At 37.1% G+C, this 23,248-nt stretch overlaps 1 protein-coding gene across 2 annotated transcripts in view; it reads right to left on the reverse strand.

Moving 5' to 3' along the window:
* The window catches only part of LOC129743747 (tyrosine-protein phosphatase non-receptor type 14), an 88,266-nt gene that overhangs the window by 43,706 nt on the left and 21,312 nt on the right, over window positions 1-23,248 (reverse strand). For both annotated transcript variants that reach the window (XM_055735885.1, XM_055735884.1), the window contains exon 2: window positions 19,258-19,551. In XM_055735885.1, the coding sequence (XP_055591860.1) occupies window positions 19,258-19,342 (85 nt within the window). In that variant the 5' untranslated portion in view covers window positions 19,343-19,551. The remainder of the gene's footprint in view (window positions 1-19,257; window positions 19,552-23,248) is intronic.

The raw sequence follows: 23,248 nt of genomic DNA on the forward strand, positions 1-23,248 counted from the left end.
AATGAATGTTCAAGGTAGACTTATTATTTTGAACATTATGAAATTGACTGATTATTGGGCGAAAACATGATATGTTTTTCCGTAAAACATCCAGCTTTTTATAAAGAGTTTCGCATTATCTAAAATGAATATTATAGTTTGAATTGTTTTCATATACTGTTACATTTAAAGCCACATATATTTTAGAAATTTCAAATTGACTTAGATAAAGGTGTGATAACGTAAGGCAAAAAAATTCAAATTTTCCCTAGGTGCCAAAAGTTCTAAAAAAGAGGTTTTGACTATTTTGGAGGCGCAATCCAAATATGTAATTCTGTATTTTTTTTCTACCCCCTCTGGCTTTTGAAAAATAATTTTTGAAAGTAGGTAAAATTTTTTTTTGAGAAATTTGTTCACTTTTTCGGAAAAACTGTAGAATAAAATATGATTTTAAAAATCATATTTTATTCTACAGTTATTCTATTAAGCTTTGCCGCCGCCCGTGGCGTAGTGGACAGCCTTCAAGTCTTCTAAGCCAGGGGGTATGAGATCGAATCCCGGTCACGGCATACATAGTACACTTTCGGTGGGTTGGTGGTTTTAGCATTTGTAAGATGCTAGCCATCATATCCTCGAAAGATGTACGCTTAGAGTTAAGAAAAAAAAAAAAAAGAATCTCTTCGAGGAAACAGCATGTTTCATTGAGATCCTGTATGTGTTTGTGTTCGTTTTTAAAAAAATAAAAAAAAATGGAAGTGTTTACGTAATAATCAACTTTCCCGAAGCCGCAAGTAATTTTGACTTTGAAATTATAGAAATTTTATTCCTGTTTTTTATTTTTCCTCGTTCTGTTAAAACAGTAATCGAATGAAATTTCAAACCTAAATGAAATTTCAGATATGTTTAAAAGTAGAGATGTACCGAATATACGGTTGGCCGAATATTCGGCGCCGAATACCGCCAAAAAACAGTTAAGCCGAATATTCGGCTCATCGAATAGTTGAGCCAAGTATTCGGCCGAATAGGCCGAATAGTTATTTTTCAAATTTTTACACTAACAGACTTGTCAAATTTTTTTAATCTGATGTTGGATAATTTCTAAAATATCCAAAAGAAATGTTGAAAAAGCTACAAAATCATCAAAAACTTATGGTTTCAGTAAAAGATCTAAGGTGTATCCGTGTATATTTCACTGTAAATAGTTTTTATACTTTGATCATCGGTTATTTCAGATTTTTTTTTCATACATCCAGGCTTGTCCAATGGAGAATTCGAGAAAAGTCAAATATGACCGGGATGACCAGATATTATTTGAAATTTTCCAGATTTTACCCGGGTTTATTCAGATTATTTGCTAAATCAAATAAATAATCAAACTTCTTTTTGAAATTTTTTTAGATTTTGCGTTCCAAAAAGATTTGTTAGAGTAAATTTGAATATAAACATAAATTTTTCTTTAACCCTAAGACAAGATTGTAACACTGCTTATGTGATTCGATGAAAACTTTAAATTTCAATTAATTTACTTTCATTTTTCTTCTTGTGTGTTTGAGAATAACGCCTAGATTCTGATGAGATATGCTTTTATTTGCAAATTTTTCAAAAAATCGTCCAAACCCGGCCGTGTGGATTCGTTTGGTAGAAAATATGGTATTCTTTAAGTTAAAGATCATCGTTTTTTTTTGTTAACTATTTTGCAGACAGCTAGTTTAAATTCGACCTTCATCTGATTCAATATAAAATAAGCAATTTCAAATAGCTTTGTACCTGTTTTGACACTGAAACCCAATCTCTTCGATGATAAACGTCCTCGAAGTGACAATTCATCTGATGTCCTTCAAACTATTGATGACCTTTTTTATTATCAAAGAGACCTCTAATTAAAAATAACTAATGAATTATACATCTGGTTGAACATATTCGATTGAAAAACATAAGGAGTATTAAGATGGAAGCAGTAGAAGAAAAAGGAGATTGTCGCTTTTTAATTTCTACGAAAAATTCAACAGAATGTTCGAACAAATATTCGACCGAATATTCGACCGAATATTCAGCCGAATATTCGTTTGGCCGAATAGTTGAAAAGGTCATTATTCGGTATTCGGCCGTTCGCCGAATACCACTATTCGGTACATCTCTATTTAAAAGTATAAGTTAAACGCTTTGAAGTTTTCAACAAAGAAGTAAAAAATAATAAAAAGATATCAATGATTGATTTATCTTAAAACTGTATTTTTAGACGTCTTATTACACAGAAAAAAATAATGACTATTACGTGTCATTGAAAACGGTGTCCTGTAAAATAAAAATACCTGTAATTTTAAAATCACGCGATTTTTAATCAATTTGTCTGTAATTTTAAGAATATCATTTAATATTACAGAAAATGCCATGTAACAAAAAGGAGCATGACATTTGCCGTATTTTTACAGGTCGAAAAAATATTACGTGTCAAATAATTTTAAATAGCATAGAAAATTAAAGTGCATCTGGCATCCCAGTCACCAAAAAAGGGAAACGTCAAAATAGCGGTCGTTTTTGTTTTGATTCGGAATTTCGGCTCGGTTCACTTCGGTTCTGTGTTTTTCTCGTTTCTGCATATGAAACACCGGCGATTTCTTAGCAATGTATCCGGAAAACGAACGTGCTCGTAAATCCTCCGAAATAAAGATTCCGTTAAGTGGTTAGCTACCATTACCGTCCAGTATTGTAACCCGTCCACAAGAGGCCCTCTTGCTATTCTGGATTGCTGGTTTGTACTGAATCGATAAAGGAAATAACAATGATGCTGATGTTCCCGAAATAAAGCCGATTGGAGCGCTTCCAGTTTCAAAGTGGAGGCGTGAAGGTTCGTTTTTTTCATTCTCAATGCGTTTACAAACTTAATATATATTTTCATACAAGGTAGCTCCAACTGCAAAACCAGTGTTACGACAAGAACCGTTTATCAAAGATTCATGTGTGCCAAAGATGAACTAACTTGGTGATCCCAGTTGTAACTTCTGCACCTTAACGGAAACATGTCTCGAGGGATTAGCTATCCGTGGGAGTGCCGATTCGCTGCTGGTAATTTGTCGGCAAAGTCTTATTGTGTTACGGGACAGAAACCAATTTTCAACATCTACGAGACACGAAGATGTCAGCTCTTCACAACTGTTCATGAGAGGCATTTGTCAAATCTGATCTAATGACATCGCACCGAAGTGAACCGAAGTGAAGGAAACTTTAAAAAATGAAAGCAAAGCGTCTTTCTCAGGAAGAATAAAAAACGCCAAAGGATCGTGCTTATGAATTGATCATCTACGATTGACACACACTTTAGGTAAGTTTGACTCAATTTTCTCTTAAAATATGTTTTTTTATGTTAACTTGTAGGATCTGTTTGATTCAAGACGAACCGCAGCGTAGACATGTATTTATCTGACTACTTTTTCGCTGTCACATCGGATATCCTACCGGTGGCTTCAGGTTGAACATTGCAGAAATACCCAATCAGGATTGACCTCATTCAACGGTATGTTTATGACAAAATAACTTACATGCCAAAAACTCATTTTTTTTTTAAATTTTAGATTAAATACACCAATGATTATGTCTACTTGGTAATAGAAAACCGTACGGTTATGTTATGTATTCTATTCCTTCAAATCTCCAGGTTCTGAGGAAGCAATAATGAGTTCAGAACGTCCTATAATGCCAATGCAATTCCAAAACGCTAATGCAATCGTTTCCATGACGGCTTCCAAAGAAAAACATTGTTTGGCAATGGCATTTTTATTTCTTCTGGCTAGCAACGAATAAGCCGCCAAAAGTTAATCGCGATGAGGACCAATTTGAGGCATACTTTAATTGCTGATGGCAATCAAACCTCTTCGACACTATATTCTTGGTAAGATCATTATTGTATTTTTGTGTTTGTACTTTTTGATCAACCTATCAACAAATTGATGCACGAGAATTTTTATTGCATTTCGAACATTGTTTCTTTTTAAAAGGTACTGCGACGGTAGATTTCCCTCTGAGAAGCCACCTACGAAGCTCGAAAGAAAATCGGAAGGTTCCGATGGAGTAAATAGACTCGAGGAAAACATCCTGAAATGTACACCAAGTCTATGCATACAGGTTAGTTTTGAGTTAATTGAAAAATTATTTTACTTATTTTGTTTATAAGTTTCTACCTGGTCAAATTTAGACAAAATTTTGCTTAATTCCAGCCTCAGAAAATTTGTGTGAGTCTTAGAATACAGTTTCTACTACAGATTGCATTTCTTTTCCAGAAATCAGTCATCTGCTGATAAAGTATCACAACCAACTTAAGGAAAACAATCCGGACCAGTTACAGCTAGACCTGAGCCGGATGGGTCCGTGTGAGATTTGGATTAAATTTTGCAATCGGATAAAGACGCAAAAGATCGACGACATTAGTGGCAACGATGGGGATGATCCGATTGGCGACGACGACGATGAGGTCGTTTCGGCTGATTCTCCGGGGTTTTCCCCCGGATTTTCGCAATTTTGTGTCGCAGAAAACGCACCGAACAATCTGTGTCGATTGTGCCCTTTACGGCTAAGGTAAAAAAAAGCCATTAAAACATGATTCGAAAATTATTCTGTGATGTATTGTTATTGTAATTAATAAATAATGAGTATACGAATACAATTTGTTTCATTCAATAATGATATCTCACTCTTTTATAATAAATCAAAACAATAAAATTACGTGCAGATTATTTTACTGGTCGCTGAAATTACAGGTCGTTTGTAATTACAGTTTGCTTGCAATTACAGGTCGCATGAAATTACAGGCCTGTAATTTTCAACTTGCCTGTGAATTGCATGTCCTCAACCTGTAAAATTACGGTAAATGTCCTGCTCCTTTTTGTTACATGACATTCACTGTAATTTTACAGAAAATAATTTTTTCTGTGTAGTAAAACTGGATCCGATATACAAAATTTTACAAAAAAAAATCGAGTTCAGGACGCCAAAATCTTCTAAAACCAGTTATAAAACAGTTATTGAGTTAAGGTTGAAGTAAGGACGAGCAAGCACTGCAAGCAAGCATTTCTGTTGAGTTTTGATCGGATCTGTACAAAGTTCTGCTTACTGAAACGTTCAATTTTCTGTGAAAACCAACAAATCAGGCAAAATCAGGCTTATTTTCAAAAATCAGGGAAAAGACAAGGCTTATCAGATTATCAGACCTTCAAAAATCAAGCAAATCCTGAAAAATCAGGCACATTGGCATCTCTGGCCTCGAGTCGTTATGAAGAGAGATTTGTGAGTGAGAGAGAACAGAAAGTATTTGTGCTCGAGTAGAGACTAGAGACTCTCTTAAAGAAGAGGAAAAGTCAATACTCACTCAAGTCGTTCGAATAAGGGGATCAGGCCTCGAACCCTCGAATCGTAATGAGGAGAAATATTGCTGAAAATGGTTTCATTCCTATTAGCACGAGTATGATCTCTTTCTTTGAAGGATAGTTTAACGACAGTTCGAGGTTGAAGCCGAGGTTAGAGGCCTCCACTTGAACTTTAAAAAACAGGAGTTATACGTGTTTGTCGATTTTTGCTGGCGACGTCCAACAGAACTACATTTCCTTTTCTCCCACAGTTTGATGACAATACTTTCTAAAGAATTTGATACACTAGTGGAATCTGTTTAGAGATAGGAAGATGCTAGTGACCATTCTTATGTCTCCATAGAAAGGGAAGTAAAGGGTGATACGGTCAAAATTTGGTCAATATCAACTTGACCTATTTCTTTCAATTTTGCAATTAAAAAACCTGAACACCCCTCATTTTGAAAGTGTGTGAGTGTAGAATGTTGCTCCTACTTTGATTTTGGAATTCACTTTTCAGTTGTCAAAATGCCGTCCAAGGAAGAAGAGCAGCGTATCAAAATTTTGCTCGCGCATCGCGAAAATCCGAGCTACTCGCACGTAAAGCTGGCAAAATCGCTAAAAGTTGCCAAATCAACCGTTACAAATGTAATTAAAGTGTTTGGAGAACGTTTGTCGACAGCCAGGAAGTCTGGATCGGGGAGAAATCGAAAACCGGAAGCCGCTGAGACGACAAAGAGAGTTGCCGGTAGTTTCAAGCGAAACCCTAACCTCTCTCTCCGAGATGCCGCAAATAAGCTGGGTGTATCGTCTACAACCGTGCATCGAGCCAAAAAACGAGCCGGACTATCGACTTACAAGAAGGTAGTGACTCAAAATCGCGATGAGAAACGAAATACGACGGCCAAAGCGCGATCCCGAAGGCTGTACACGACGATGCTGACGAAGTTTGACTGCGTGGTAATGGACGACGAAACTTACGTCAAAGCCGACTACAAGCAGCTTCCGGGACAGGAGTTTTATACGGCAAAAGGAAGGGGAAAGGTAGCAGATATTTTCAAGCACATCAAACTGTCAAAGTTCACGAAGAAATATCTGGTTTGGCAAGCCATCTGTACCTGTGGCTTGAAAAGCAGCATTTTCATAGCTTCTGGGGCTGTCAACCAAGAAATTTACGTGAAAGAGTGTTTGAATAAACGTCTGCTGCCTCTCCTGAAGAAACACGGTTGTTCCGCACTGTATTGGCTGGATTTGGCATCTTGCCATTACGGTAAAAAGGCCATGGAGTGGTACGCCGCCAACAACGTGCAGGTGGTTCCCAAGGACAAGAACCCTCCCAACACGCCAGAGCTCCGCCCATTTGATAAATACTGGGTTATTGTCAAGCGGAACCTAAAGAAGGCCAAAAAAACTGCTAAGGACGAGCAGCAGTTCTAGGCAAACTGGCTTTCTGCGGCGAAGAAGGTGGACAAGGTGGCTGTACAAAATCTGATGGCAGGGGTTAAGCGTAAGGCCCGGCAATTCGGATTTGGAAAAGCGGAAGCCTAACTGAATATTTTTCCTGAATTTTATACCTACCTACTAATTAAACTTGAAAATGAAATTTAATTTGATTTTTTAAATAAACGATTTCACCGATTTACACGCGTTTTCCCTTGACCAAATTTTGACCGTATCGCCCTTTAAAATTTACCTGACACGATCAGTAGTGGTTAAGGGGGTGAACCCTATCATCTGGTCTGAGCTCAGACCCTAGAAGGGATAACCAGGGAACCATTAAAGGTGACCGCATCTACTACGGGAGGCGTACTTCTTGAGTTGGGAACAGTTGAGTAAGCTCAAAAAGCAGGTAGTCTGATGGTCTGCACCTGCTTCAGACCACCTGCCCAGAGATTCTGAAGAAACAACAGATGTTACGCAAGCGACTATAGATGCTGAGATTATGGAGCAGAATCAGCTCTTTAAGCTAAATAAGGCGGCGCTGTTGCCTGGAAGTGTCCGATGCGTGTCGACGCCAGATGCGAATGTATCTATGGATAGGTGTTAGGTGTAAAATTATAATCGCGAATCTAAGTACAATGATTTCACTTCCGGGAACCTTTTAAGGAGATAAGACGGGGAGTACGAGGATGCAGGACTCAAAAATTTACTCAAAAGTGTGTAAACTTTTTTCTGTGTGCATTCAAGAAAAAGTTTGTTTACATGCTTAAAAAGTGTTGTGCAATCAATTTGTTCGGATTAGTTTTTCATCTTCGCTATGGTTCGTATTGATCTTGCAACTAGAAAGAAAATTCTGCACACTTGGTGCACTGAATAGGGTGTAACCTACAACAAATCGCAAAACAGTTCAGAATACATCACGCAAACGAGAAAAATATTATCGATAAATATTGCAACGCAATATTGCAGTCGTCCTTGAAGAATCTGCCTAGATTCGGAAGAAAACCTGGTTCCCGTCAGCTCCAGTTGGATGCTAAAATAGTCAGTCATATCAAACGTAACCGATCGGTACCAATGCGTGATCTGCACAGTTTTCTTGTGGTTCCGTAATCCGTAATCCGTAAAATCGAACTCAAGTCTGTTTCACACAGAATCTGGTCGCATCTTTTCATTTACTGCAGCGCCTCTAGTTGTCGAATCGCAAATCTATTGGCAGTGTTTTGATCCGGATGGTGTGTTTACTTAGTGGTGAAAATTTCATTAAGATTGAAGCAGTCAGTCGATAGTTATCGAGGATGGAACGCGAAAGGCGAGAGAAAATTCTGCACACTCACGCAGAGAAACCGACGGGGGACGTCAGGGGTAAAGATTGCGAAATTCCCGAAATATCCAAAATCGACTGTAAATTCGGTGCTGCAAGGTTACCGGGAGACTCTTACGGTGGATCGAGCAAAACCAGGCGTAAAAGGATGGAACATATGACCGGAAGCTGCAAGCAAAGGTAATTCGATCAGTTCACAATAATCCTGGAATCTCCTTGCGTGATTTGGCGAAAAAATTCAAGACGAACCACAGTACAGCTCGACGAATTTGTTTGCGAGAAGGCTTACAGTCGTATCATGCAAGCAAACACCCCAACAGGACGCTGAAACAAAACTTGGTAGCCAAAACCAGGGCAAGGAAGTTGTACGAGAAAGTGTTGACCAAGTACAACGGATGCATTTTGATGGACGACGAAACTTACGTCAAAAAGATTTTGGGCAAATACCCGGTAACAAATTTTACCTTGCGAAGCGTAAAGGGAATGTTTATGGTAGATTCAAGTGTGTTTTCGCAGATAAATTTGCTCGTAAGTTGATGATTTGGCAAGGGATCTGTAGTTGTGGGAAGAAGACTAAGATTTTCATCACTGGGGACACAATGAATGGAAATGTTTACAAATAAGAATGTCTCCAGAAGAGGGTTTTGCCATTCATTCGGTCCCACAAAGGTCCGGTGATGTTCTGGCCGGACCTGACAAGCTGCCACTACAGCCGGGATGTCGTTAAGTGGTATAAGGAGAACAAGATAGATTTTGTTGGAAAAAGTATCAATCCACCAAACTGTCCGGATTTTCGTCCCATCGAGAAATATTGTGCAATAGTTAAGGGCAAACTGAAGAAATGTGGCAGAAAATACCCGCTCAAATGGAAAAGTGGTGGAACAAGATGGCGAATGAGGTTACCAGCAGTACTGTGCAGAAAATGATGGGTTCGAAAAAAGTTCGAAAATTCATCCGAAAAGCTGAAGAATGATTTTTATGTATTTTTTTTTTCTTAAAGTGCAATCAAAACCCTACAAAATGACATTTTTACTTTTGTTGTACGTTATTTCTTTGCGGAGAAGAGAAATGATCTATTTTATCTGACCAGATTCTATGTGAAACAGATTTTATTCTTCCTATACAATTATTTATGAATCTCATAAAAATGTTTGGCCCCACTTCTCGAGCTAGGAATGAACGAGTGCGTTTCCTGTGTGCGGACGGAACGAAATACACCGAACAATAACAGCAAAACTTAAAAAAAAACACGACAACAGTAACCACGTATCGAACCGACGACCGGATGATGTAATTCTAGTGTTGGAAAAAATCGGGGAGGAGACACATAATAATGAAAGATCGAACGAATGACTGAGCCGCGAAGCGATCATGTCTCGTTGGGGCTGGCGCTGGCTATCTGTTTTGGGATTTTGGTTTTTTTTTGTATTTTTTGTCTACTACTGCTCACCGGCACCACCAGGTTATGTGGCATTGTGGCTTGATCGTCACTAATTTGGCTGAAGCGACGTGACGCTTCCGCGTGGCCATGCCTCCACACCTCCACACGTTCGTTCAATAAGGCAATTCATTTAAAACGACCGGCTTCACTCGATGGAATGGCCCATATAAATTTATGAACTGCTGTAGAAATTTAAAAGATCCGTACAAGTTTAATCCCTACAGTAAGTTTAATAATTTTTAAAGAATATTATCCTATACAATAGATATTTTTAAACATTTGCTCTGAGAAGGAAAAAATTAAGAATGTGAGATAAAAGTTTTGAGTCCGAACACAGAATCAAAATCCAACACTTGTATTTGGAATTACTCTCTGTGGTGGAAAAATACTGCTAATCAAGAAGTTCTTTACGTACCGTAATCCAAGCTATTCAAATCGCCCAAAAAAGAAACCTTCTACGACATTAAGTCAGTCGAACCGGTGTGTACCATATTAGTATTCCGGTAACAAAGTGGAATTGTCGTCACGAAGAATCGAAAAAAGCCTGGCGCTAATTCCTACCGTTCGTCGTCAACAAACGCAAACTTAGAACTTTGATTGGTGAAGATAGATGACACTCCCGGACAGAGTGGTCGTATATTTTGGCAAATCACAACGAAAAAAAATCAGATGCTACCGCGATTTTCGATTCTGAGAAGCGATAATAATATTTTTATGGCGAATCGAACTGTGCATATTCGATCAGGTTAACATTCACACGCTCGAGTTTTCCAAGTTTCTCCCAGGTCTACAAACTAGAGGAGTGTTCCGCGAGTTAAAATTCGACTCAGTTGTCCGGCCGATGATCAGGCAAGTTGTAGTCGGTTGCATTGCCATGAATGAAATTGTTTGATACTTTTCTTTCTTTTTTTTTTACATTTTACTCTTTTTCCCAATTCGTATGGTCGTTGCTACGGTTGAACAGTTAGTTGACACTTTTGCTCTGCCGTCGTCGAAAGCCCACTAGAATTGGCTTCCGAAACGTTGGGAAAGTACGATTTAAGACAATTGGAAGGGCCAGATTAAAGGAAGCCCCTATTAAAATATGTGATTTTCATTTAAAACGTGTAGTGTGATTCCGAATGACATGAAATTTCGCATTTGACGTTTTTTGGACCAAGTATAGATTGGACACAGATCGAACAATTTTCAGGTGATTTTTATAAAAATACCTGTGACCTGTGTAAAATTTCAGCTCAATCGGACTTGATCTAGGGATGCCTCGAAGCGCTTGAAGTTTGGTTTTTTTTACCTTAAAAACCATCAAAGAGGGGACCAAAGGAATATCGAAATTTAAATTTTGATGCCAGATGACTGAGAAATGCATGAAACATCTAGATTTAGTGTTATTTCGGAAAAAAATTATCGTCCAAAAACAACTTTCATTTCCGAAATTCCGGTCGGCCGAATATTAGACGCCGAATACCGCCAAAAACCGTTAAGCCGAATATTAAGCTCACCAAATAGTTGAGATAGGTATTCGGCCAAATATTTCAAATAAATTTCCAAAAAATGAATAACATTTTCACATGGAGCTGTAAACTCATAGCTCCACAACAAAAGAGCCGCAGCTTGCCGACCCCTGTCTTGGGGAGATGAATTGAATCAAACGATCCTGACTTCTATTTTTATGTGAGAGCAACTTTGAACTTTACAAAGATTCCCGACTCTTACGGAAACCGGGAGACAAAAATAATAAACGCCACCCTCGAATATGACGGTAGAAATGCAACTTAAACCCAGCGAACACTGTTAGCAGTCAAAACTCATAAAGGGTGATATGGTCAAAATTTGGTCAATATCAACTTGACGTATTACTTTCAATTTTGCATTTAAAAAACCTGAACACCCCTCATTTTGAAGGTGTGTGAGTGTAGAATGTTGCTCCTATTTTGATTTTGGAATTCACTCTTCAGTTGTCAAAATGCCGTCCAAGGAAGAAGAGCAGCGTATCAAAATTTTGCTCGCGCATCGCGAAAATCCGAGCTACTCGCACGCAAAGCTGGCAAAATCGCTAAAAGTTGCCAAATCAACCGTTACAAATGTAATTAAAGTGTTCGGGGAACGTTTGTCGACAGCCAGGAAGTCTGGATCGGGGGGAAATCGAAAACCGGAAGCCGCTGAGACGACGAAGAGAGCTGCCGGTATAGTTTAAAGCGAAACCCTAACCTCTCTCTCCGAGATGCCGCAAATAAGCTGGGTGTATCGTCTACAACCGTGCATCTGGCCAAAAAACGAGCCGGACTATCGACTTACAAGAAGGTAGTGACTCCAAATCGCGATGATAAACAAAATACGACGGCCAAAGCGCGATCCCGGAGGCTGTACACGACGATGCTGACGAAGTTTGACTGCGTGGTAATGGACGACGAAACTTACGTCAAAGCCAATTACAAGCAGCTTCCGGGACAGGAGTTTTATACGGCAAAAGGAAGGGAAAGGTAGCAGATATTTTCAAGCACATAAAACTGTTAAAGTTTGCGAAGAAATATCTGGTTTGGCAAGCCATCTGTACGTGTGGCTTGAAAAGCAGCATTTTCATAGCTTCCGGGACTGTCAACCAAGAAATTTACGTGAAAGAGTGTTTGAATAAACGTCTGCTGCCTTTTCCGAAGAAACACGGTTGTTCCGTACTGTTTTGGCCGGATTTGACATCTTGCCATTACGGTAAAAAGGCCATGGAGTGGTACGCCGCCAACAACGTGTAGGTGGTTCCCAAGGAAAAGAACCCTCCCAACGCCAGAGCTCCGACCAATTGAGAAATACTGGGCTATTGTCAAGCGGAACCTAAAGAAGACCAAAAAAACTGCTAAGGACGAGCAAACTGGCTTTCTGCGGCGAAGAAAGTGGACAAGGTGGCTGTGCACAATCTGATGGCAGGGGTTAAGCGTAAGGCCCGGCAATTCTGATTTGGAAAAGCGGAAGCCTAACTGAATATTTTTCCTGAATTTTATACTAATTGAACTTTAAAAAGAAATTTATTTTGATTTTTTAAATAAACTATTTCACCGATTTACACGCGTTTTCTCTTGACCAAATTTTGACCGTATCACCCTTCATTATGCAGATTTTATCACACGATGGAAAACATACACTAAATCAGGAGTTTTTAAACACAGCAATGATATGCCCCGTTAACAATAACTCATTTCAACACTCAAAAATTTGTTGTGCCAGCAATAAGGGTGCACATTATTTCATGCGCAGCACACTAAATGGTACTGTGCACTTCATAACTGTGGATGTTGACATGTTAAAACATAGTTTTATTCTGTGTACTCAAAGTTAACAAATTGCGGATCAAATGCGAGATGGTTATCTCGTATCTCGTTTTTTGCCTGTTGAGATTTTAAGAAAACCTCATGTTTACCAAATGAACAATGAAATACTTTTCTTCATAATTAAAACGGCACTTCAGTCATCCAACCGGATGAAAATCCCCGAGAAAAAAATACGGCACTTGAAGTAACTCAAAATACCAAATTTGTAGTTTTTGTCCACTGGTTTCTATCATATGGCGCTTTGAATTTCGGATTTCTTTTACTGATTTCTTTGCGATCCTTAATGTTTTAAGCTAAATTTAATACTTTATTTTCGTTAACGTGTTGAATTGCTATGAACAAATTTAATAGTTTATGACGAAAAGCTTTTTCATGAAGGAATTATTATTGAAAATTTCTCAAATAGTGTTTCTTGAGTTATGATTTTCCATATAGATACAAGATTTTTATCTTTGTTGGGATCAATTATCAACATGATAACTTTGTGAACGTAAATGTTTCTATCATTATATTGACAAATTAAATTTTATTTTTTCACGATTGAGAAATCTGATTGCGAGTTGCTCAAGTTTACGAGACAGTTGCATATTTTTCTTCAAAATTGAATAAAATTATTTTGAAGTGCATTTTGCATAAATCTTAGTTCTTTTAAAAATGGGACAGTTACGAATGCGTGTATCTCGAAAACCATTCGTTTGATCGAAGTACTTTCTATGGAGGAAATGGAGGTAATCTAATGATAATTCATGAAAAAATTTGAAAAAAAATGTTTATTGTTTTTTGTAAGAAAAATATCTACTTTATTCTTCGTATCTCCCGTCGGCTGGCGCACACTTTTTTCAGTCATGATATAATTCAGTTTTTTCAACTTTTACTTCGTCAAATCTATATTTCGAGTGGCTGCATCCTCCTCTTTCAATTTCTGATATTTTTCGGTCCAATATTTTTCTTTTTAAAGAAACTGAGGTCAATTTAAAGGATACAACTGTTTCGAAATTAACAAAACTTGATTATTTTTGAGCCACCTAAATGCGTTTCCAATGGAATTTCAGCTGGTAAAACCAGACAATAACAAATTAAAACCATCATGAGATTAATATTAAAGTATAATCGGCTAGTATATTTAGATCGTATGTTGCTAGATTACTCTTTTGAGGCTTTTAAAAACAGCAAAAACCAATGTTTTTGTCTGGAAAATTGTTGTTTTTTTTCCACAGGAGCAGAATCTTGATAAACCATTATATTTTAAGCAAAAAAACAGCAAATACATACTTTAATATGCTAGGCACCTTACAACGAGCAGACATGTAATGGGGTTCAAATGTTGGAATTTTTTTGGAATAGGGTTATTCATAAGTTTTGTCGTCCATCAGAAATCAACTGCCTCATAGCCTCGATACCGGCTATACAGCTTACAAGCTTTTTAACTAGCAAAAATTTGTTGTTTGAGGTTAGGTTTTTAAGACTCATAACGAGGCAACACTTTCAGCATATCGGAGAAAAAATTTGCTAGACATTTCACCGATCTACACTTAGTTTTTTGCTTATTAAAAATTAAAAATTCTGGTATGAGTCTTGACTTCCCTGATGACCCTTAGGCTGATGTCATGCTGAAGCAACTAGCAACGCGACCTACAACGCAATGTTCACACGACTAACCAGCTCTCATTTGATCTCCATGGAAATCGCGCAGACCTGTCATACTGGTCGCTTTGTAAAGCGCGACCAATCTGATGCCAATGTGTTTTGTAGCGCGACTAGTAGGAAATCTAATAGGAATATTGTTTTTTCTCGATTTGAAGCAGTGATTCCGGGTTTTAAGCACAATAGTACGAAGATCTGTCCGAACTTGTGATAATAAACTAAAAAATATCTTAATCGGCAAGAAAATTTTCATGAATTCTTAGTTCCGGCAAAAAAAACAAGGAGTTTTGTCGGTTCAAATTTTGGCATTCTTGCAATCCGGGTCGTGATTTGATGAGTTTTTGATGGCTCCCGAAAGAAAGGAGACGATTCAAAGCATTATCAGATGTAGAGAAGTGATGATTTGTAGGGAATTTCAAAGTGACAGGTCGCGCCAGCATGACATACCAATGCGTTGCAACGCAATCTTATTGGAACGTTGCGTTGCGTTGCTAGTTGCTTCAGCATGACATCAGCCTTAAACGTAGTTTCCAATAATGTGTTCACTACAATGCTTGATTTGAAATTTGTGGACATTTTTAACAATGTTTGAATACTTATCCACCACTCACACACGGTAATTCTTTGATTAATCAATGGTTTTGTAAGCTATTAATTTGATAATGATGGTTTTTGAAGGAAACTGTGCAAAATATTTTTTTTCATTTTCTCTTGCATCGTGGATACCTCAAAAACGCGTGAATTTAAATTTTTGAAAAAAATAGATCGGTTAGTAATTTTTACAGGCAACAAAATGCTGTCAAAATTTTGAATATCCAACTACTAGTAAATGAGGTATCAACAAAAGAAAGTGTCCCATTTCTAAAAGAACTAAGCTTTAGTTTTAAATTAAAAAAAAATCAGAGTGTATCTTGAATTATACGTCATTTGTCATACACGTTACCATCCATAAACACAATTTGTGTGAAATGTTGACCTTTTCCGTCAGTAGAGTGTGCTGATGTTTGCTAAAAGAAATGTCTGTTGGAATTTATATGAAAAATGTAAAGAGTTGGGAATCTTTATATCTACTATCTATGGTAATAACCTCAATTTAAACGAATTTAGGTTTGTCAAGAGTATTCTTTTGAAAGTAGGCTTTTCACCAAATGATAAATAAACAATCAAAGAATTAGAACCAACAAAAATTGAACCTAATTATCGCCCCTTCTAGCTTGTATACTTACAGTGTGACATTAAATAACCCGTGTCCAATTTCTTTCGTGAACATTCCTTACACTGATGGACATAAGCATTTGACATAAGCTAACTCATCGCAATTTTTTAAATTTGAAGTAACTATTATAAGTTTGTGATATTTTACTCATACTTTCATGTGAATAGATTTTGTGGAATGTTATCTATCTAAGGGCATGAAATTTCCAATTCTTTCCCATAACAAGGAGGGAATATAATACAACAACGGAAACCTCAACAGAACACTGAAAATGTCAAATATCTATGTCCATCAGTGCAGTGTATGTATCTACTTTGAAGTTCGACGATATTAAGGTAGAAGTAAGTTTCAAAAATTGCATACTTTGTCAGTTCTCTCTGTTTAAGAAGACCCTCTTAAAACCTTAAGAAGGCTTGGCCAAACCCTCATTTTTGAAATTTGAAAAAAAATGTTAGAAAAAAAAATTCTCTTCAGAAACAAGGCATTATACCGATCAAGAATCTCAAAAAAAATTGAAAAATCGTTTGTTATTACAATTTTATATGTAGAAGTTGGAGTTGAATAATATTGCGAATGCCATCATTTATACATGCTATTGGCATCCTGCTATGACTTCTTTTCACTTACTTTTGCGTAGGATTTTCTTAGCATGGGGCTCTGATTTTCATATAGGGGAGAATGAGGATACTTGATTCCATAGCTATATCTCGAAACTGGAATGTCTTACAAAGATCAAATGTTCTAGAGAAATGTGCCAAAATGAGCAAAATAACAATGCTTGCAGTTTAAAAAATTTTAACAAAATAATTGTTTGAGTAATTGAACTTTGTTTGAAAAATTTCACAAAATGTAACTTGAAGATCTTTTTTCATCACTTTAAAATGTTCCTTACATGGGAAAATTATGAAAAAAATATTTGTTCCAATGTATCAATCGTTCGAGCGTAAAATGAACTTCATAATGCCATATTTTCAAAGTAATGGAAAACTCTCAACTTTTTTCAGAAAAAGTTTTCTAAAATGTTGATTATGGGTACAATTGATCCCCTAGAGCTGGGTACAATTGATCCCCCTTCCAAACGGTTTATTCTTCTTCTGAATTGATCGTTATGATTGCTGATTACGAAATTACTAATATATATTTATCCCAAAACTTATATTTTTCAAACAATTGTCTGAAGAAAAGAGCAAAAATAATTAATTTTCTCTTAATTATAAAAAAATAGCTCCTTTAGGCATGCAATGTTATTAGCGTTGAGACAAAGTTATAGAATTTTCTTCTTATGTCTGCTATAAATTGTGAAATGAGAACAAGCATGACCAAAATAGTCAATTAACATTCTCTCTTGGGGTTTTGTTTGATTTTTATACAAGGATTAGGGCTTCCTGAATAAAAGATCAAGTCTCCTTCAATAGGGGATCAAGTCTCCCCTAACTTCAGAAAAATCGCAATTTTTTTACTCCCACGAAAATGCTTCTAGTTCATCAACGGGTTCAAGTATTGTTCTAATTTTTGGAGCACAGAAACTTGAAGTTACAAGCTGTCAGAAAATGTCAAAGACGGCGAATTGCTAAATTTTTCCAAAAAGATATGGTGAAAATAAGAAAAGGGGATCAAGTATCTCCACTCTCCCCTATTTTTTTTTCCTTTGTATAGGAATTTAACCCATTAAGGTAATTCTTCCTCGATTTTCAAACTATCATTTCAGTAATCAGACAATAATTTTCTAATTTCTATTTCAAGCCTAAAATGTTTTTAAGATAATAGGCATTTAAATATTTAAACATTTTTCCCTTATTTCTGTAGTAGGGAGTATAAATTCAACAAATTCATATCAGGCGAAAATGTTAAAAAAAATTAATAAAATAAATTCACTTCAGTTTGCGTTCAGAATCTTGAGGTCAAAATATCTCAATCCTTTATTAAGTTAATTATTATTAGTTTTTGTTTTGAAATCCTTTCACTTCATAGGAGTTAAGGAATGTTATTTTCTACCTGAATTTAGGTTCAGAAAGTTTTAATTTTAAATTTTGATAATTTCTTCTAAAACTGTAGGGGAGAGTGGGGATACTTGATCCCCTTTTCTAATTTTCACCATATCTTTTTGGAAAAATTTAGCAACTCGCCGTCTATTACTTTTTCTGACAGCTTGTAACTTCAACGTTGATAAACTAGAAGCATTTTCGTGGGAGTAAAAAAATTGCGATTTTTTTTGAAATTAGGGGAGACTTGATCCCATATTGAAGGAGACTTGACCTTTTATTCAGGAAGCCCTAATCTTTGTTTAAAAGTCAAACAAAACCCCAAGATAGAATTTTAATTGACTATTTTGGTCATGTTTGTTCTCATTTCACAATTTATAGCTGGCAGAGAAAAAAATTCTATAACTTTGTCTCAACGCTTATAACATTGCATACTTAAAGGCGCTATTTTTTTTTATAATTAAGAGAAAATTAATTATTTTAGCCCTTTTCTTCAGACAATTGTTTGATTAATATCAGTTTTTTGGATAAATATTAGTAATCTTTAAATCAGCAATGATAGCGATCAATTCAGAAGAAGAATATACCGTTTTTAACTCTAGGGATCAATTGTACCCAAAATCAACATTTTAGAAAACTTTTTCTGAAAAAAGTTGAGAGTTCCATTGCTTTGAAAATATGGCATCATGAAGTTCATATTACGCTCGAACGATTGATATATTGGAACAAATATTTCTTTTCATAATTTTTCCATGTAAGGAACATTTTAAAGTGATGAAAAAAGATCTTCAAGTTACATTTTGTGAAATTTTTCAAACAAAGTTCAATTACTCAAACAATTATTTTGTTAAATTTTTTTAAACTGCAATCATTGTTATTTTGCTCATTTTGGCACATTTTTCTAGAACATTTGATGGTTGTAAGACATTCCAGTTTCGAGATATAGCTGAGGAATCAAGTATCCCCAGGGATCAAGTATCCTCATTCTCCCCTAATGTATTTGAGATTTTATTTTTTGCTAAATTGGTTGAACTCGACCCTTTCTTTTATTATTACCCAAAAAATAATTATAACAGTTGCCCTATAAAAAGAGTCCCGACTTACCCGAAGACTGAATTCGACTCTGCCCATTTGATAAACCTTAGCAAAGGGTCGATGGGATGATTGTGACTGAATAAGAAATGCTCCCTCGTAAGGTTGAAAAATGGATCCCATAAAAATACCAATTTAATAGATTCAAAACAATCCAACCCGAGATCTTATGATATTTTGCCAACCTGAACTCTTCATTATCTGGGTCATTTTGTCGTCTTAAAAATGATAACGGTTCGTTTGGTCTATCTCTCGAAAAACGAGAGACAGATAGAGAGGCTATGACTCGACTTCCAGAGCCACTGAGCTGCAGAAACATGGGTAATTGCTACTTGTCAACCATTTATCATCCGTCAGATAGAAATGGCCTTAAATTAGAGCTAACAAGCGCAATGCGACACGGTTTCGTTTTGTTGCCCGGGGGCCATAGGCTTAATCTAAAATGTCCCTACATCTAAGAGAAGAGATTCATAGAGCACTCACCTAGAAGATCGACGGATATCACGAACAAACTCTTGGACATGACATTGTAGTGCCGGGATTTTTTCAGCTTCAACCCGAACGGCATTTTCGATGATTGTAGCTCGTCACTTAGGCTCAGGTATGCTTCCGGTTCCGTAGAAAGGCCCACCACTTCCGGGGCTTAGCAATATGGCGGCTACGGTTGATGAATTTCGTCAACTTTTCCCCTGATTGCACATATGGAGATATGCTCGATTTCACGATACACTTTCAGCCTTTCAGCAAATTCTAGCCGCTACACAACACAACGCAACACTATACAAATGGCAAACAAATGGAGTGAACTTTTTTTTCTGCATCATCGGCATTAATGAACGATAATTATTGCACACGACGACGATCGACTGGTGTCTGTCTTCAGCCAGCGTGCACACAACCGGGCACAGGCACATTCACAGCAAAAAAAACAAGGGGACCCTCCTCAATTGGTGATTCCGACTCGGAATGGCCAGTGCCTAGAGTCAAACCGCAGTCCTGCAGCTAAAGCACATTTAGTGCTTTCGATTGCATTCGATCACTTCGAGGCGATAGTCTGGATAGTTAACGCTACTTAAAAAAAATTTCTTTGAGGTTTTGATTTTTTATGATACAGGCAATTTTCATAATTTTTTTACCAATAGTTGCGTATCGAGGATTTTTTATGCAAGTGCGAGGAGCTGTTCCGTCGTCTATTCAACAGAAAAGTTACCACGCATTCGTGTAAGAAGGATGATACTACCTTAATTAATTCATGTTTTTTGAAGAGATCTTAATTCTACTTGAGACTAAAGCGTATAGGAGATAACGGCTAGCATCTTACTAATGATAATACCATCAGCCCACAGAAAGAGTACTTTGTATGCCGCGACCGAGACTCGATCTCATGACCTTTGGCTTAGAAGACTTTAACACTAAACGAAAAAACTTGTCAAAAAATAAATGATAAAGATATGTTCATTGTTAAGAATTCATCGAATAAACAAGAAACCAGGAAATCGGACCTGACTCTTAGATGGTAGATGAATCTTTTCTTCAATATTTCGTTTATTGTGTAAACGTCACGATTGATTTTCATCTTTAAAAAATTGACTTTTTTTCTCTCCAATATATAAAAGAAACAAAAACAAACAAAATAGTTTTAAAAAAATTTCATAGTAATTATCATAGAATGATCACTCCTAAAACATGTCCATTTGGCTTGCTAGCAATATCCAGCAATCACTAATAAAGATTATCAAAAATATGACGTCATATTTTTCATGACGTCATAGGACCGTCATTGGTGTACAATTACATTCGGCGTGCCCAGCAAACATTAAATCGTATCGGAAATGATATCTTAAGTCAGGAGTGTAGGAGGGTGATGGACGAAGAGAATGCTGCGCGGGTGGCAGTAGTGCAGAGAGGCACCCGTCGAAATGTGGAAAATCACCGACAGCGGAAGAGGCAGCGAGTCCGACTTTTTCAGGAGAAAAAGCGCCACCTGGAGGAGGAGGAGCTCGAGAAGCTGGAGCAGCTGCATCGTTCCCAAGAAACACGAAAGTTCTATCAGAAACTCAACGCATCCCGCAAAGGCTTCGTGCCGCAAGCCGAAATGTGCCGGGATAAGGACGGGGGTATCCTGACGGACAATCGTGAGGTGATGAAAGGTGGAAGCAGCACTTCGATGAACACCTGAACGGCGCACATGCAGGAGATCAAGACGGTGGGGGAAGGTACATTGCCGGCGTAGCCAACGACACTTCTTTCACTGAGGCTGACCGAGATAGGGAATACTTTTCAATCATTCCAGATTTAGCGTGTGACATTCAGGTCAATGAAATTGATTACAATAATGTTTCCGAAGGACTTAGAAAACTTGATGCTTCCAAAGGAGCAGGGCCTGATGGACTTCCCCCATGTTTCCTTAAAAACTTGGCGGCCGAATTGACAGAGCCTCTTCTGATTCTTTTTAATATGTCATTAAATTATAGAAAAGTACCCAAATTTTGGAAAAAATCTTTTTTAATTCCGATTTTCAAGTCCGGAAAAAATCAGATGTACGAAATTATAGAGGAATAGCTATTTTGTCTTGCATCCCAAAACTTTTTGAATCAATAATAAATGAAAAAATTTATCAACAAGTAAAAAATATTATAACGAGTAAACAACATGGTTTCTTCAAAGGGCGCTCTACAGCATCAAATCTTCTCGAATTCGTTACATACGTTATCGATTCTATGAGCAAAGGCCTTCATGTTGAGGCTATTTATACCGACTTTAGCAAAGCCTTTGATCGCATTGACATACCCCTTTTAATCTTCAAATTAAAAAAAATTGGCTTTCATCCAAATCTTCTCTCCTGGTTACAATCATATTTAACTGATCGAACACAAATCGTTCGTTTCCAAAACGAATTATCTAAATCTGTAGCTGTGACCTCTGGTGTGCCTCAGGGGTCTCATTTAGGACCTCTCCTTTTCATACTGTTCGTTAACGACATTTCCTTTATTCTAAAACGGATTGAATACCTAATATACGCCGACGATATTAAACTATTTCTGAAAATAAAAACAACCGAAGATGTTGAAACATTTCAAAACGAAATCAATGTTTTCTTTGAATGGTGCAACAAAAGTTTACTTCAATTGAATGTTAAAAAATGCAACTCTATATCATTTAGCAGAAAGCAAAGTTACCCCATCATTGAAACAAAATTAGGCAATCAACCAGTACAAAAATGCAAAATTGTAAGGGATCTTGGCGTCATACTGGATTCAAAACTCACGTTTGTAGAACATCAGAACAATATCATCAATAAAGCAAATTGCATGCTAGGATTTGTAAAACGTTTCAGCAAACACTTTCAAGACCCATACACCATAAAATCACTTTATATATCCTATGTTCGTTCGATACTGGAGTATTGTAGCATCATATGGAATCCTTATTCAAATATTCACGAGCAACGTCTCGAATCAGTTCAAAAACAATTTTTGTTATATGCGCTACGTAAAATAAATTGGACCACTTTTCCTCTGCCATCGTATGAATCTCGTTGTAAGCTTATTGATATAGAACCTCTCAGTAAACGCAGAGAATTTTCCCAAATTGCATTTGTAAATGATGTTGTTACACAAAGAATAGACAGTCCTGAATTACTTTCAAAACTAAATTTTCACGCACCCTCCCGTCCATTAAGAAATAAACATTTGTTCTACATTAAACTTTACGACAAAGACTATGCAAAACATCAACCTATTAATCAAATGATGTACAAATACAATTTACAAAGTGAAATTATAGACGTAGCGATGAACAAAACACAATTAAAAAAGGCATTCAAAAACAACTTCATAGAACAACAAAATAGCTTACATTAGTTTTAAGTAGTTTTAAGTATTGTAGTCTACATAGTTTGACTTAATAAATAAATAAATAAATAAAATCATTGAAGACGAGCCACTCCCAACGATGAGTGAAGTTAAGGAAGCCATTCGCCAGCTGAATAGAAACAAGTCGGCTGGGAAGGATGGCATCGCAGCTGAACTCATCAAAATGGGCCCGGACAAGTTGGCCGATTGCCTACACCGGTTGATAATCCGGATCTGGGACATAGAACAGCTACCGGAGGAGTGGAAGGAGGGGGTAATATGCCCCATCTACAAGAAGGGCGACAAATTGGACTGTGAGAACTACCGAGCATCACTGTCCTCAATGCCGCCTACGAAGTGTTGTCCCGAATCCTACTCCGCCGCCTAACGCCACAAGCAAACAGATTCGTGGGAAGTCATCAGGCCGGCTTTATGGAGGGACGGTCTACGACGGACCAGATATTCACATTACGGCAAATCCTCCAAAAATGCCGTGAACACCAAGTCCCTACGCACCATCTATTCATCGACTTCAAAGCCGCATACGACACGATCGACCGTAACGAGCTATGGAAAATCATGGACGAGAACGGCTTTTCCGGGAAGCTGATCAGACTGCA

The sequence above is a fragment of the Uranotaenia lowii genome, chromosome 2, assembly GCF_029784155.1.
Source record: "Uranotaenia lowii strain MFRU-FL chromosome 2, ASM2978415v1, whole genome shotgun sequence".
Taxonomy (NCBI): Eukaryota; Metazoa; Arthropoda; class Insecta; order Diptera; family Culicidae; genus Uranotaenia; species Uranotaenia lowii.